Below are 17,983 nucleotides of genomic sequence, written 5' to 3'. Positions count from 1 at the left end.
ACGCTGTTGCCCCTGTATAGGGTAGATGGAGGCTCCGGGTGATAAGCTCCTGACGAGAGAAAACTAACTTTTTGCCTTTTCAGCAAAAGTGGATTCCAGATGTTTTGTTTGATTTCCGGCCGCTATGTTTGTGTCCCTCGGAGGGGCACAAATATGGCGTCTCTGTACTGAGCTCTATAAATTCGTGCGGAATATTTGCCAAATAATTCAAGTAAGGGACGATACCTACACCTGAGACCTTTTTTAACTCTTTCATAAACTCTTTACATCATTCAGTGAATTGTTTCGATTTTAAGTGTTTTGGCGTGACAGTGAAAACCGGCAAATAAATTCGGCTCCTTTTAAAAACCGAATGTAACACTTCTATGTTTCCAATACTCTCCATTGTCCGGGCTTGCGAAGCCGCAGTCAGGTGTCATCTCCCGAACAGATCCTGATCGAGAGCCATTTCTTTTTGATGTACAGTCAGTCTTCGAGAACAGTGAAACCCGGGGGGGGGGGGGTACTCCCCTATATGGGCTTTACGGGGACGTGCCGCTGGATAGGGTATGGTTTTTGGTCCCTCTGTCCTGAACAGGGTATATAATTTTCAAGGGAGTCTGTCCCGGACCCGTCCTAGACAGGGTATGGTTGCAAGACTTCATCGAGTATTTGGCAATCCGAAATCAGAGACGTTAGTCTGCATTTATTTTAGATTTATTTTAGTGAACAATGCTTCACGTCAATTGAGTTTCCACTTAAGGTTCACCGCTGTTAATGCGAAATTTTGGGACTTTTCGCCATCACTTCTAGGAAGTGTATTATTTTATCTGTTGTAAGTGGTATTCGCGTTTCATGATGCGTGGAACATCACGTCCGGTAAGTGACAGTGGGCCTTTAAATGTTATTACTATTGCCAATAAACACTTGTGTAACATAAGAGCTAGATGTTGTCCTCTGTCCTAAATAGGGTCTTAAAATTGAGGACATTGTCCTACACAGGGTAGGTATTTAAGGTTATTTTCGTCCTAAACAGGGTCAGGGTTTCAAACCTCCAGCGGCACCTCTACACCCAAACATGGGTCAAGTGCCCTCCCCCCTCCCCCCACGGAGTGAAACCTGACAGAAAATAGTTGTACGGCTTGAATCATTATTTATTTGGAACAGCGTTAACAGTCGCGGCTTGTATCATTATTTATTTGTAACAGCGTTAACAGTCGTTAACCTATGTTTAACCCATGGATCGTGATTACACCATCAGATCCTCCAGGTAAATTTTTGAATTACGCAGGGTAAACATGAATCAGTAAAACGGGAACACTAACAATTCAAGGACTTCCGGTTTCGATTGTGTATTAATACAACCTTATATACGTTCCGTACGTCCTTTTCTCTAGACATTTGCCAAATACAAACGATACGTCTCCTAAATTGACTAAATTGGTCCGTTTTTTTCCCGGTTGGTTCCATTTGGTCGCCAGTTTGCCACCAGTGTTTGACACTTTCACTCTTAAGGACACGTTTCATCGAAACCGGGTGAAATTTCTTACAAAATAAAATTCTTTCGAAAAAGATTTCGTTACATCAAATTAAACAGCAGCACAGCCCGAAGTAATGAGCGCAACGTTTGTTTAAATGATCATGCATGTACATGTCGGGGAATTTTTCACGAACCCAAATGCTGCAATCAGATAACCTGACTTCAAAAATGGTTTTGTCACTCTAGTTCTGAATGAATAAGAATATTCTTAAGTACTGCAGATAATTTTAGCTACATCATACATAGTTACCTGGTGTTTTAATATTTAGTATTCGTCAAGTGTTTCGTGTCACTAAGGTATCATCGCCTTGCCACTTTGTGTCGTAAAAAGTTCAGTCATCGATCTAGTTTATAAAATGTTTCCGCGCTCTGATAACTTAACAACTTCCTGGCTGACACAACGATTAACGTTTAACGGACGTTACTTTATGAAGAAAGAAAGAGACGCCTGTGTGCTTTGCAAATTAAGACATCGTTACCGGCAAAATTCATAGTTTCAGTTTTTGTTTCCTTATTTTAGAACGCTAACGTTAACCTTAGGTAGGTAGTCTATGTAAATATTTGAATTACGCTATGTAAGCAAAACATAGAACGGAACTACGAATGCGAGGGAGAATATTTATCATTTGCCAAATATATCAGGGAATTTCGGTTTCGATGTAGCATTGATAGTGTATTTTAGCTACGTTACAACTTATATTATTTCATAACTTCCGCCGGAAAGAAACGAGACACACCCGGATAAGGTAGTTGGTTTAACGACCTTGCAGATTTTTTTTATGGAATGGTCAACTCAAATGGACAGCTGAGTGTAAAGCATTCTTGGAACTACCCCGGGTAAAATATGGTTAACAATGCAACTGAAACGTCAGCGCTTCTGGGGTAAAATTGAACAACCGGAACTATCGTCCATCCCGATCACTTTCCATTCCTCCAGTCAGTCAGTTATGATTCAGATGTTCTTATACTGGCTGACTTAACAGAACGATTATAAATAGTATCATTACTCTTTTTATTAAGTACATTGGGAGTAGTAAGCTTCCGTACAAGCATTTAAAAACAGGTGATTTTAATAATCGGGAGCAGTTGATTGCCAATGAACGACTGAAAGATCATCAACTGGGCTGTGCGACAATTGGCATTGCAACAGTAGCTTTCTCAATACTTTGTTTTGTCCTTCTTTTATCAGAGGTGAGTAAGTTCTTTTAGCAGAGGTGCATTCTCTGGTTTACGTGTATTTTGCCCGTTTTGTTTGTTTAGTTTCTATTGTTTACTTTCCTTGTAACTTACAACCAAACTCCGCCATAAACGAGTTCAATCGAGCCAGCCAATTTCACATTATACGTTTGCTGTAGAGGGCTATATTTTTTTTAGCAAGAACATAAATTACACTGGCACATCAAGAAGCTGGAAGTCAGACACTAACAAGGATGTTAGGCATGTCTTATAGGTCAGGATATGCATTCATACAATCATTCTGCTGAAGCAAGTATTGATCGTATTAAAGTGATATAAGTACCGCATCACTCATTCTTCGCCAGTACTCATCCATTCAGCACAATTCAACAGTGACATAAAAAACATGAAACCTCAACTACTGAGTTTATAAAGGTAGATTTGAAACTTTAACTTGCCTTTCCTCTATTGCCGGCCGTCAAAGATAGACGGCTGCCACAAAGACGCAGAAACAGTGTTAAGCTCTTTTAATTTTCAAATTTGCAAAGAAAGAAAAATAATTAAACTATAAATCATTTAAGCATTTACGTCCAGAACGATATAACTCATTTTGTTTGGTTAGGAAAATTAACTTTGACTGCCGAACACATTCTTTTGGCAGGCAGGCAGTGTCACGTTTTTTGGCCATTCAATTGAGCCGGGGCGGTATATCAGTTCTTACTGCAAACGCATATTGGATTGCACGTCACAAGGAAGCATAACTGAAGACAATGAGCACCAGTTTTAATTTGGCTTTGTGGATGTTCCTGATATGCGGTAAGTTCAATGAAGGCACACTTTCTTACTTGTGCCGTTACGGATATTCACTTCTGTATAAGTTGAGTTGCGCTCTGGCATAAGTCACTCAAACACCTCACAGAACTGAGTGACTACCTACTTTGTGATTTCAAAGTCTAGTCACAGTTCATACACAGTTTATTCAAGATGTAAGCCTAAGTCACAAAAATAACATCTTGAAAGGGAAGTAAAGAGGTAATCCCTATGTTAATACTCCCCAATTAAGAATAAAGAAAACATTAAGAATAATAATGATAAAACTCGTAAATTAACAGTTCATAGCCTGCGTTTCTGGTCGAATTAATACATGATTCACCAAATTTAAATCACAACTGGTTAACTTCGGCAGCCTTATACAACAATCAATCTTTTACATAACGCAGTTTCGTTTTGATACCGTTAAATATATGAATCCTGCTATTAATAGGTTTATAATTAGACTCGGTGCCGGATACTGGTCCGTATCAGTCGAGTCTTCTTACAACACAGGTTGTTTGCCCTGAACTGAGGGGATCGAACGAAGTTCTCGAATTTTAAACTCATGTAACATAAAAAAAGGTCTAGTTGAAGCTAAGGTAGTCGCAGGCATTGTATTAATTTAGCTGAGTATTTAATTACTCGTCCAGTTGTATTCAGAACGTGACACCTGCTGAGCAGAACACGATTTGACTCGGCGGAAGATCAGGTTTTGTTTTTTTGGGTGTGACGGAGTACAATTAACCAGTTCCAAGAAACGACACTATCCTTGGAGATCCAATTGACGCTATTTCAGTTTCGAATGCTCTGATAACAATATTTTAGTGATTTTAAAATATACCTTATTGTCTTGTTGGGTGTTCAGTGATAAATGCTAATTTGCCCTCTAGAACCCAAGACATATATCTCATAAGTTGTGATCCCGCGTATTTGCAAAAAAGGAATTACTACAGATGAAAAACGTGTTTTAGTGTTTTAAACAAAAAGGGGGCTTAACACCGTTTCAATGCGTGTAAACGCTGTTTAAACACGTCTAAAACGCTGGCAAAACAACAATTGTAACCTCGAACAGAAATTTTAAAGCAATAATTTATCTATATGCAAGCAAAGCGAATTATGCAGTTTCAAGGCTTCATATCGAAGCATTATTTATCATGAATTCTTCAGTCCTAGGATTATCATTTTATAGCAAAGTGAAACACAGCCCGACCCGGTGCTTAAATGTGTTAAAAGTTTTAAAACTCCGTTTTCAGTGTGTTTGTAAACACATTAAAATGCTGAGTTATTTTTAGTCACCTTTATCCCCCTTTTCGCAAATTGGCTCACATTTGTCTTGGCCACAGTAATGGATTTTTACAACGCTTTCTCAGCAAATCGGTCAAAATCCTTGATGATCGTGTCTAATGTTCTTGGCCATGTCTGACTATTTAATCTTTATCGATATTGAATGCGAGTTAATTTATGAAAGGACTGATTTAATTCTGGTTTTGTTCACAGGTAAACTGACTTTATTCGGCACTTCAGGTAAATGACGTTTGCCTTGCTCTTTTAATTTTGTTTCTGTTTGAGGTCCTGTTTTTTCTTGAGGTTTTGTTAAACACGTCATTTTCTATGTAAAACGGAGAGACTGAGTTGAAAAAGCGGCATCGGCCGGTTACTAGAAGAGTTAATTAGTTTTAGAACTGGTGTTTTGCTAACGCGGAATATTCTGAACTAACAGGAAGTGGTGATATCAGTTCTTCGGGAAATTCCCTTAAGTGAAAAGTATAGCAATATTACAAGCGAAAATTCCCGTTAGGCCGGAAATAGGTTTTTTCCTGGAAAGCAATTTTCCTCGCTTTTTATAAACGGTGACGTGGCATAACTTCTGCCGATTATACAGAATATGATTTTGCGGAATGAGTTTTAGATGATGAGTGCGGGGTTTTTTATTTTTCGCTAACCAGCGATCAGACATTTCCTTTTCCAGGCTTGTATTTTCTTATTCTCGATCCCTGCCGCTTAGTTGTTATTCTAGAGCCCGTAATATCATAAAGAGATGGTGCTCATGCAAAATTGGCGCGAAAACAGAACACGCGCTTCAGTTCATTTTCTTTATAACTCATTCGGCATCGATGAGATCTCGCATAATTATGTAATTATGTAAATTACACTCACCATGTAGTAATTTATTTATTTATTTATTTTTTATTATTTTTTTTTGGGGGGGGGGCGGGGCTAAAGTTATAAACAGTCTCATAAAATAAAAACTTCAAACTCGCCATCATTTCTTGCGCCATTTTATGGCCAAGATAATAGGATTTGTTTTGGAGTTGTGTTAGATTAATGACCTCCATCAACGGCAAAATATATAAAGAATAATTGCACTCTTGCTACCCAGCCATACATTCTTTGGATATTTTCATGTTTTTGAAAGCTGATTTCTCTGAGAGTATTTAACATGAACAATTAGTACAAATCAGACAGATTACCGAGCATGCTCTTTTAGTTTATAGTGTCCAGTCAATTCGAAGCTTTTAGTTTCATGCTAATGAGGCAAAATGTAGACAAGGACGTAAGCAAAGATTCTCCTATAGTAGTTCCTATAATAGGTCGTTCGAGTTCAATTTCATTAATCGCTAACCTGTTATTTTTCCATTCATGATTTTTTACTGTTGTCAGTAAAGTAATTAAGACCACAAACGTAATAAGACCTTTTTGCTTTTTTTATCTCGTTTGCCGTGCGGAGTACTTTAAAATGGCTCCAATCATGAGGACTCATTTGACTTTGTAGTTTATATTCTTTCATGGGCACAAAGCTTACATCGTTCAAATTCCACAGTACAGCACTAAAGGTTGCAGGCGCACTCAAGCCATCTGGCCACATAAAGGCACCGCACCAGCGCTAACCTACTCAGTATTGAAAAACATAAAACCTTATAGGGGGGAAGGATCCAACGAGAGGGTTCACAAGGTCTCTTACCATAGCGCCAGGGGAATGTATTTGCCAGATTTTCTATAATTAATCCGTAAAATTTAAGGTTCCACAACTTACATACTTCTTTTTCTTAGGATCCGTTAGAACGCTAAATGAATGCTCTAATGGGGATATCACATTGAATTGCGAAGCATTAAGAGAATTAAACCAAAGCGGACGTCTTGACTGGGAAGTGAGGGATTCTCGTGACAAGAAGCACGGAACCCGGGTCGCTTACTGTAACGGAAAATTAAACTGCGTTGTGTTGAAGGAGTCACTAGAAGAATATGGGATACATGCATCAGTTTCCAATGGAGCCTTAAGTATTAAGCGCTCATCGCGGAATATGAGTGTGGAATTTTGGTGTACAGTTCACCGGTGGGCAGAGGATTCTGACCCCATTCGAACCAAGATCAATTTGTCTCTGGAATGTAAGTTTAGTGACATTATATTGCATTTGTTCAAAACACCACCGAGTTTAGGTTTGTCATTTTCCACGTGTTCAGAAGCCCTTTCATTGAGGTAAAGGACAGATGATGTGCCCCCACTCAGTGTTACGTTCTTAGCCAGAAACCGTACTAGCCATTTAGTTGTCACGCTTCAGTTAAATTTTCAGAAAAAAAAAAAAACACAAAAGTAAACAAGATCTGGCTAAACCCGCCCTGCTCTCGATCGTAGTTGGGTTTGGCAGGAAAGGAAGGCGGTAGCGAATTCTGATTACAACTTACGGCTAGTCACGTGAGACGCTTGAGAATCAGTTCACTGAGGACAGGTTTACAAGAGAAATAAAAAGGTTCGGGTAACACTTTCAAGCTGGCAAGGCTGAGGACACGAATAACGGTTTTTCTTGTGTAAAGCCATCCATTTGCTTTTACTGGGATCGTCTAAATAAAGAATTGTATTATCGAAGAAATACAATAACGGGCCGGGAACAATTCACCTCATCAGGTTACTACTCAGGTTAGCGCACCTTCTAAGCGCTTTCCCGCGTACTTTCTAGCTGGTCGGAAAATAGCTTAGACGTTATCTGGCGTCGGAAAGCATCTCAGTCTTAACAAGCTTATTTTTTTTATCATCATAGGCATCTGGACTCATATTGGTGACAATGTTAACCTGACCAGCCAGATGATGAACATTTTGCCCTGGAAACGGGTTCATAGCGTAGAACTACTTGACTCCAAAAGCCTTATGAGATTTGCTTACTGCGACACCAACCGCTGTATTCTGTACCCAGACTTCCATCGAACGCCAGCCTTTGGCGAACGATTGAATGAAACACAAGGATCCATACTGCTGACGGCAATAAGAAAGAGTGACGAAAGGCTTCAGATCTTAATTAAAACGCATCTCGGTAATGCATCGTTTAAGGAGACTGGTCCATATATTCTCAAAGTAACCATTCGTCTAAAACCCAATCGAGGTAAACAACTTTTGCACTTGCTAATAACATAATATTGAAGCCTATCAAGACCGGGGGAGGGGATTCTGTCCGCGCCGACTTTGAAGTTTAACGATTGTACAAACGACATGAAACTTCGAGACGTTCTTAGAAATTTATCTGAAAACAGTAGACGATGATTGTAGATTAGGGTTCACTGAATTTGGTGTTGCCATAACAACCAAATTCTGACCAGCAGGGTTTTTAGAAAACGGTAGGTTCATGATCATGTTTTTAGTGTAAAAAAATCAACTTTCTTACAATTTATTTTCGTGTCTTTTTATTATTTTGAATACTTTTGGGTAAGTTTCGGTGGTTTTCTAAGAGTTTAGGGAATCGAAGATGGCGGATCCAACACAGCCACCAGTTTGAAATCGTACCGTGTTTGCACGTCATATGACGTTATCACTCCCCATGGCGGACTTCCAAAGAAACATCTTTGGCGTGTTATCTATCCTCCAAGTCCTCTTGTCATTTTTACTATTATTTATTTATTTCTGCATCCCCTTTTTCATTTTTTACTTACCTTCATCCTCTCTTGTTGATGTCTACTATGATATGGCTCATGTTTTTTCTCTGACTTTCTCCTCCCCCTTTTCGGAATCAAATGGTGCCTGTGAGTATTTACGAGCGTGCGAGCACAACGTTTAATTTTGCGAATACGAACATCGTTCAAGTTTTTTTTGAGTAGTAACGAAGACGTGTTTTAAATCTTTGCAGGTTTTTAGAGGTGTTTGGCCAAACCGCATCCTTCCTCCTTAAAAAAAAGCAAATAAAATAATCTGTCTCTAAAGTTATCTGATGAAATCAAAAAGAATAGTTTGGAATACGTTTACATTAAAATTGGAAATGTTTTCGTTTCAGAGCCTAATACTACTCCGCGAGCACGTTATTTTACTCAAGCCGTAACAAATGAAGATACTGTCTTGGTGAGTTTCTGGTCTATCCGATCCGATTTATTTCATTTCCTTAGCCCCCCTCCCTTCTCCCTCCCGTCCATCATAGCAAATGTGGAGAGGTAGAGTGGATAGGGATGGACGGTCTCGGTTGGATCAATTTAGGATAGGATAACTTTATTTATACACGGTATTTCCATCAGCTACATAATTATCATTATCAACTAACTATCTAGCTACCTTACTAGAATTATAAAAGTTAAAATATACCATCTTATGATAAAAGGTTTCGTGAAGCACTTTAGAATAAAATGAGCGATATAAAGAGTGAACGACGTTTCGATGACTCCACGTCATCATTATATTATCAAGTTCGAAATACATGGTAAACTTAATTATATATATATATATATATATATATAGTAACAAAAGTGTGAAAATATTTAGGGAATAAACAAGAGAGTTGAAGTATTCAATTGTTATGTAAAAAGTTTGGTGCGAACTGAATCCTACTGCGTGTTAAGTTTTGGTTTTATGTTCCTGATAAAAGATGCTGTTTATCAAGAACATAAAACCAAAGCTTGACTTGATAATGATGACATGGAGTCATCGAAACGTCATTCACTCTTTATATCGCTCATTTTTATTCTAAAATATAATAAAACCATAAATGCTGCTTTTCTTGGAGGCCGTGTTTAAAATCTTACCTATAAATGTAGCGACTCAACTTAGTTTCAATTTTTTTCAGCCTGAATTTATTCCGCAACTATTTCGCTTTGCAAGATTTTCTTTTTACTCTGTAAGCTTACCTCCTCACCTCTGACCTCATCCACTAGCATTGCCTCACTTAATTTTTTATCGGTCGTTGCCCAGCAACACTCCACGAATAATACTCCACTTAGGTCTTATATTTGTGCTTGGTATGAAATGGCAGCATTTAAGCTTTCTGTCGTTTCTCTGAATTTTCTCATATGTTACAAAAATCCTTCAGCATCAAGAAGGTAATGGCAGCGCTCCCAAGGTATGGACCGAGTCAGGTGCAGTTGTTGGCAAGATCGAGGCCCTTGCATACGGAAAATCAGTGCGCGAGTATCTTGGTATCCCGTATGCTGAACCGCCGGTCGGAATATTAAGATTTGCTGCTCCAATACCCATCAAACCTTGGAGAGGAATCAAAGAAGTGAAAGAATTTGGAGCAGCTTGTCCCCAGCCAGAGTTTCCTGTACCTAATTTCACCAGTGAAGTTGGAAAAGGTTAGGGAGTTAGGTCATAGTTATATATCCGATAAAAATGTGTCAGGATTGATTGATCTTGGGTTTTTACACTTAAAACGCCAGTATCATGTGAAAAGCAATACTTATTAAGTTAACTCCATATTTGTCAAGCATTACCCGACGGTATCTTTGATGGGAAGGCATGAACTCAAGCCGAGGTTACCTACAATTACCTACTTTTGTTTTGCGCTGAAGAGTTCTTTCACAAAGTGTGAGAAATCACGGTCTTTGAACCAAACAATATTCCCATCTCCTGGTGGATGAATGATTTTTCTCCGTTCATAAAAAGGTTCTGCAAGTATAGAAGTTAAATTATCTCAACTTATCATGAAAGATATCCATGTTTCAATCAATTGAGTTTCCTTTCGCCCATCCATACATTAAATTATTTTTAACTATTCAGTTTGAACAAATTTTAACAAGTGTACTATTGCTTTCCTCCGCTCCGCCGAACGAAAATAATCATCGCAACTAGATCACAATTTATTTTCCACAGAAAATGAAGATTGCCTTTTCTTGAATGTGTTTGTGCCATCAACCATCAAGCCCGATGCCAAGATGGCGGTCATGGTGTGGATTCACGGTGGAGCGTTTAAACACGGTTCTTCAACTGAGTACCCAGGTCACGTGTTGGCAGCCTTCAATGACGTCATCGTGGTCACCTTCAACTACAGACTTGGAGTTCTAGGGTTCCTGAAAATTCCAGGGACTAACATCAAGGGAAATTATGGGATGTTTGACCAGGTGATTGTTTATTTTATGTCTTGATCATTGAAGGGTAAGATTAGAGTATTTTAAAGCATGGTTTTGTTGTTAGTAACTCCTGATGTTGATCTGGAGCAAAATAAGCACTGATAGTACTCGCCCGATTTGCTGTTGAACCCACAAAAGGCATTCCGCACACTAGTATTCTCCCGTTTAAAGGCATTTAAGTTAATGGCGCTTCAAAGCTAGCTAGGTCATTCAGCTTCTAAATTAAAGCATACGCGAAAAGGGGGTCTAGACCCTGTACTGAATAACAAAGATCCGAAATATGAAAGCGAAAGGAAAAGAAAGGTAGATTTGGATCTAATATCTACGCACTTTATTTTCACATGGTGCACTCAGAACATCCTCAGAGACCTGGGACGCCTATTTCTTAGCGAAATAGAGATTTGTGATCGAAAGCTTTTCAGGGACCATTCCGTTCCACTCTATGAAACTTTCGCTCGTCGTCTTTTTTGGGGGTCTCTGAAGATGTACCCACGGATGTTATCCATGGCAGCTGTTACCTTCCTTTTCTTTGTTTGTTTATGTGGTTAAAGACAGACCGGAATAATTTTTCAGCCCATCACGCTGTCTTAGGAGGTCAGTCACAGATCGCTGCAGAGCTGACATTCGCCTGTCCTCAGCATCCTGCTGTCGACCCAAATCCACTTAACACGACAGTCCACTGTCTTCACCATTCCTCCTTGCACTTCATTTCACTATCCACGACAATTCATTGTCCATGGCATTCGATTCCACTCTCCCACAGATCTCACTGTTCTCCCTATTTCATACCTTTTCACGAGATCATTTGCGGTCGTGGATCAGAAAGAAAGCCTAATTTCAGAAACACCAAGCGGGAGCATAATGGGTGATGGAGGGAGAAGGGGGTTAATATGCCATTTTAAATTGTCAAAAGGGATGGCGACGGGGAATATATGGCTAGAAAAACGGGGACTCGTGACTGCGTACGCACATGCCTTGTGTCACTTTTTTCTTTTTGCTATGTCGTGGATCAGAAAGAAAGCCTACTTTCAGATACGACACCAAGCGGAAGCATAATGGGTCATGAATGGGAGAAGGGGGTTAATATGCCATTTTAAACTGGCAAAAGGTATGGGGACGGGGAATGTATGGCTAGAAAAACGGGGACTCGTGACTGCGTGCGCATATGTCATGTGTCACAGTACCTTCATCTGTTGGTTGCAATTTATCTCTGCAGGTTTTGGCATTAAAATGGGTTCAAAACAATATCGCCAACTTTGGTGGCGATCCAAACAGAGTGACCATATTTGGCGAAAACGCGGGAGGAATGAGTGTGTCCCTTCATTTAATCTCACCTAAATCGCAAGGCTTGTTCCAAAGGGCCATCATACAGAGCGGTGCAGCTTCGTCGCCTTACCTGGCAGCTTGTAAGGAGCCAAGTGCAGATACTGTGCAAAAATTTGCTTTGCTTGGAAATTGTTCCTCTCCTGACGATCTTGTACGCTGTTTGAGAAGCAAGGACACCAAAGAAATAATTTCTTTTCAAAAACATTTGGCATTGAGCTCTACCATCACTAGCCCGGTGGTCGACCATAAGTTTTTGCCCATTCTTCCCCAGAAGTTATTCAAAAGAGAGCAGTTTAACAACAGCATTGATATCATTAGCGGATTTACAAGTCACAAATCATCTCTAAGTGCTGTTCTAGGTTCAGGAAGTATTACCCAAAGCAGTGTGACCAGAGAAGAATTTGAAGCATCCGTTACGATAACGCTTGAAGTGGCTATGGGTGGCAAGAAAAGCAGAAATGTGGAAGAATTTGTTAAATATCAGTATACAGACCACCGTGATCCGCATAACAAGACCAAGACTAGAGAAATGCTGTTCGATTTTGAGAATGACGTTATGGTTGTTTCTCCAACGATATTTGAGGCTAAAGCCTTAGCAAAGGTGAGATTAAAGAAACCTCGTTAAATTCGAATTAACTGATTGAATTAGATAAAGAGATTATCACATTGTCTCAGGTTGTGGCGGTCATGCTATGACAGAATTCCCCCCCCCCCCCCCCCCCACACACACACACACACAAATGCTAAATTACGACAATTGTTTCGTTTCTCGAAAACTCAGTGTTTTTTGTTTTGTTTTGTTTTTATCTGGAAACCCTCGTAATCTGACAGCGTTGTTAACTGTGGCCAACTAGCACGTTTGGGACTTCCAAAGTGACATTTCTTTGTCGATTATTTATGTAACTGATACGAGGGAAGGGATCTTCGTAAGTTTAAGGCCATTTAGTCTACGATAGTAAGTCTTTGAGAATATATTGTATGGTTCGCAAAGTGTTTCACGTCGTCGTATCCCGTGAAATTCAAGTAATTTGTTCTTTACAGCCCCCATCTTGTAATTACAATCTCAGATCTATTGGATATGTCCACAACCGCAGAAGAATTACTGCCCAAACTTGTTCAAAATTTATCAAAACAAGTAAATTAGAGTGAAAATGGTGGTAATAAACTAAATTCCTCATAAAAAGGGACCCAAAATCCAAATCTGGCAAATATGAACAATCAGAATCTCGTTGACATGAAAACATAAAGGCACACGACCAATCACCAAGTTTAGAGCTGTTTGTTTTACCATCAAAAAAGTTATGAATATTCAAATTCAGCGCTAAATAGGTTAAGAATTCAGTTCTCCCATTGAAAAGTATTGAAAAAAATTGTAACTCTTCAGTAACTCATGCTTTCATTCCATCTTGAAAAACCAGGCTGGAAACCGAGTTTATATGTATGTCTTGGAGCATCGTCCTGATATTTCTCCCTCCTCTCACTGTGCTGGTGAGGTTCATGGAAGAGATGTCGGCTTTGTGTTTGGCGCGCCTTTCAAGCGCCTTTCTTCGCTGGATGACTTTTGTACTCCCAGGTATTCCGACATCGAGAAAGGATTTAGTTGGTATGTCATGAAAATGTGGACAGACTTCGCTAAAGTCGGGTAAGAAGTACTTTCCTTTTTACGTACCCACCTTTCTTAACAGCAGGAGAGTGATGGAAAAGCCGAGAAAATGACAAAACTGTTCACTTTAATTAAAGTCAGTGACTATTGTTCATGAAATCAGGCTTCTAAAAGATTGCAGGACCTTGGAGACCTAAGATGAAGAAAAATGTGGGCTTTAGGGGCCTGATTTATTAAACCATGTTAATATAAGGAATATCCTCAATACAAGTATAGTTTGAGTAGAAAACCCAGTTGTTCAGAACTATATCCAATGGAGCCGCACCACCCCTATTGACGGCTGGAGTGATGAGAGAACCCAATTATCCTTTACTCCAGGTGTGTCAGTCCTGCGTATCTGCTCAGTGAGCGATTTATCAGACTAGTACTTGCTCATGTGTTTTCCTTCACGCATATTTATGATTCAATGCTTAGCATATTTAGTACCCGGGATGGGGGAAAAGGGCAGGAGTATGTTAGGTGGGTATGTGCCACCCAGAAACGACAATTTTCTTGATAGCCTGTTCTCGAAATTTACCGGCTAAATATACATCCGAAATACTACAGCTAATGGAGCACCTCTATCAGCTAAGTTACAGGCTGTCACAGAAAGCGCCTGGAATACGGATACCCTGTTTTATAGAACAGCCGCCGCAAAATCACTACCCTGTTGGGCGGCACATACCAGTGTAGGTGTTATAATGGAGTACCTCTCACCCTCAAACGTATTATTGATTAGATCATTTTAAGATAAATTATAAGCAGGAACACTGCGCTTAAACATAGTGCTTGAGCTCTTGTAGTCCATATTGTGTTACCTGACAAGTCTCACTGTCTAGCCTGTGAGCAGCATTCTTTCCTAATTTATGCAATGTGCGTTGCATTCGGGAGCGGCGAAGTTGATTTGCATAACTTTTACTTTTCACTCGCGTGTAGGCTCTGAAGAAAAAAGGACTGTACTGTTCACAGGCTACTCGTTGTGACATTGTTAGTTTTGAAACTCACGTGATCTGGGTAAGGTCGACAGACGAAATAGAAGACGATTGAAACTCGGTTAATTTTATGCTGGTTCTTATACAAACAACCTTATGTTTTAAAAAAGGATAAGTAACCAGGGTAAGAGCTAATAAGCGTTGTCTGGTGAAAAGTTAAAAAATATTTAACGAGCTTTCGATTGCCAGTTTGCAATCATCACTTGTCAAAACTGCAATCGAAAGCTCGTTTTCTAACTTTTAACCAGAGAACGCTTGAAATCTTACTAAAACTTTGTTTGTTTCATTCCCAGGTCTCCAACTCCTTCTCATTCTAACTCTCCAGTCACGTGGTCTCCTTTCACCAAAGATGAGCAGTTGTACCTGGCCCTCGACTTGATGCCGAGATTGAAGCAGAAGTATAGAACAAAAGAAGTAGCCTTTTGGAACAATTTTATCCCTAAAGTCAACAAGCAAGCAAGGAGATCGAAAACGGGGAGGAAACTGTAAAAGACGGCATTGAAAACCGCAAGTTTACTTAGTTAAGTAAACGCAGGCGTAACACCTCAGAATTTCTTTTACAGAATAGAATTTCTACCGAGTAAGGTAATGGAACTTTAATTGCATAATTATTGTCTGATACTTTCTCAAAAACATGTAAATTAAGGTGACTCACTCGAAATGAAAGTTGTCGTAAAAGTTTTCTCAAACTTGTGGTGATTGTTTATTAGTATTTAGTTTTTCAAAAAAGAAAATGAAGAATTTCATCTTCATCAAGCATACGGGACTACTGCTTGATTTAACGCCTGGAAGCCATACCCATGTGAAAACCATATGGATAAGGATGTAAGTTTCTAAAGAGACTGCGGTGCTGCATCGATGGGAAGTAAAAACGAATGTTTGGTTTATCAACAGAGGAATCTCTTTACGGTGGCCAATTTACCTTTAGTGATAACCAAACATTCTATGCCAACACCACCTGGAAAGATGTCTGGCTATACTGTTTCACAATCCTGGATCATACAGACTCTACCAGACAGGATAAGCCGTAATCGGTTTCACAGCAGTTTGCTGAAAACCTTCTACCAACTAGACAGTTAAGATAAAAATGTAAACAGAAAACAAGAGGACCCAAAAAAATTGTTATTAATACCTGAGGTTTTCACGAATAAAGCATTTCTTGAACCTGCGTAGAGCGAATAAACATATTTAAGTAAGGCGGTTAGCCTATACGAACAGCGGATGAGATCCCGTGCTAGGAGCAGTTTGCTTATCCATTAAAATGAGTTGCATTTAGTTCGTGAGATTTTTATAACTACACTAAACAAATAAAACTCATACAATGACAATTGTTAAGTTTTGTGACATTTATGGTAGTAGCGTTAAGACTGTTTTACGGTTGTTTGATTGTGTTTTCTTCCCTTGGTAGCTGACAAGAAGGACGAAACGCTCAGGTGTAAGATTGAAACTTAACTCCCTCTTGACAAATCGACGGAAGTTGTCTATGGTCTATACTCTTATAGACCATAAAATGACGTCAAAAAACCCTGCCGCAGGCGAGTGGTTTCACTGCCAAGTTTTGGACATTTTATGGCGTCATTTTATGGTCTATAAGAGTATAGACCATAGAGAATTGCCGTCGATTTGTTTTTTACAATAACATGGAAAAAGTACGAGCGGAATTGCCTATTTTTTTCGTTGAGAAAGCGCGCGCGTTACATCTGACGTCATTTTTATTGTCTGTACTCTTATAGACAATAGCTACGAGCCAATCAGTGCGCGGGAATTTGGACTGTTATTGTAAAATTGTTATTATCATATCATGCACGACGATTAGATAAATAAATAGATAGGAATTTCAGTGGACTCCACGGAGTGGCTCTTCTCTCCACTGTTTCCTGGTCGAATTGGAATTTGGAAATATTGGTTTTTGTGGAGGGAGGAAAACCGGAGTACCCGGAGAAAAACCCTCGGAGCAGGGACGAGAACCAACAACAAACTCAACCCACATATGACGCCGAGACCGGGAATCGAACTCGGGCCACATTGGTGGGAGGCGAGTGCTCTCACCACAGCGCCATCCCTGCTCCCATAGTGTAAATCCTGGGTTAATCAGATATGATCGCGTCCAAATGCTTTAGTAATCAGCTTTGACGTTAGTCACACAACATTATTTTGTCGTCCTCTTCAATTCCCTCGGCCCCCTGTTGCGTATTATAGCTCACTATCTATAAACTCACAACCGGAACTCCAGCACTGGGAACCGAAATTAACATACTACGATGATTATAATTAAACTAATTAATGCTCTTCACTGTCCAGTCTCGCGAAGCAGCATTTCATTGTTATCTCCCAAACAGATCCTGATCGAGAGTCAGTCGTTTGATGTACAGTCAAACCAATGACGGAGTTGTACTCTTGTTTCATTAATATTTATTTGTTACAAAACCTATGTTTAACCCATGGATCGTCCGTGATTACGCCATCAGATCGCGTAGGCAAATTTTTGAATTGCCGTAAACAAATCAGTAAAAGGAAACACCAATAATTCAAGAACTTCCGGTTTTGATTTAGGCATGGCTGAGTGTATTTTTAAATACAACCTCATATAGTATTACCTTATTTAACTCATTTTCTCTGGACTGATATTTGCCGAAAAGAAACGAGATGCCTACTTAACTGGTCCAATTTCCCATATTCCCAGGTTCCTGCTTACATCAAGTATGATCTAAAACAGAATAGAACCGCGATTTAGCGGTTTTAGAGAAAGATATCGATAGATTTTTCACGGATCCAAATGCTGCAGTCAGAGAACCTGACTTCAACTCTGATTTTTTTTTTCACTCTACTGAGTCCTGAATAAATATAGAAATAGTTTTATGTACTGGAGATAATCCTCATACATAGTTATTCGCCAAGTGTCCCAGTCATGCCATGAAGACATCATTCATCGCCTTACAGTTTGTCTCGTTTAGTTTGTGACATTTTGTTTATTTACTCGGTTAATGTGTGCTCTGATAACTCAGTTAACAACTTCCTGAACGCGCTTTATTTCTTTCAAAAGACTTACTAAATCGTTTGTTCGGCTTGGCCACTAATTATTATGTCCCTTACTCGGCTTTCTTCTGTCGTTTTCAGTTATGGATTAGTGCTTGGAATAGAGACAAGGCCATTGCAAATAACATGGTCTTGGCTTCAGCCTTCTTTCAAAAGCCCTAA

The 17,983-nt window shown here is 39.4% G+C and overlaps 1 protein-coding gene across 3 annotated transcripts; it reads left to right on the top strand.

Annotated features, from left to right (window-relative positions):
* The first annotated feature begins 1,144 nt into the window (after window positions 1–1,144).
* On the top strand, window positions 1,145–16,115 carry LOC146460617 (cholinesterase-like). Of its 3 annotated transcripts, none has more exons than XM_085088072.1 (11): window positions 1,145–2,710; window positions 3,357–3,511; window positions 5,006–5,032; window positions 6,560–6,895; window positions 7,546–7,884; window positions 8,767–8,831; window positions 9,790–10,051; window positions 10,569–10,816; window positions 12,042–12,752; window positions 13,570–13,793; window positions 15,079–16,115. In XM_085088072.1, exons 2-11 carry the CDS (start codon window positions 3,466–3,468, stop codon window positions 15,272–15,274), a joined length of 2,454 nt encoding a protein of 817 aa, XP_084944198.1. In that variant the 5' UTR covers window positions 1,145–2,710; window positions 3,357–3,465; the 3' UTR covers window positions 15,275–16,115. The 3 variants fall into 3 exon arrangements, with proteins under 3 accessions (XP_084944198.1, XP_084944199.1, XP_084944197.1); XM_085088073.1 differs by having other exon boundaries at window positions 1,145–2,714; XM_085088071.1 differs by having other exon boundaries at window positions 1,145–3,511.
* Window positions 16,116–17,983: the final 1,868 nt, after the last annotated feature.

This window comes from Pavona decussata, unplaced genomic scaffold (assembly GCF_977016875.1).
Source record: "Pavona decussata unplaced genomic scaffold, jaPavDecu1.1 SCAFFOLD_210, whole genome shotgun sequence".
NCBI classification, from domain to species: domain Eukaryota; kingdom Metazoa; phylum Cnidaria; class Anthozoa; order Scleractinia; family Agariciidae; genus Pavona; species Pavona decussata.
The sequence above is the reverse complement of the archived record's forward strand: the minus strand, read 5'-3'. Positions and strand labels throughout refer to the sequence as shown.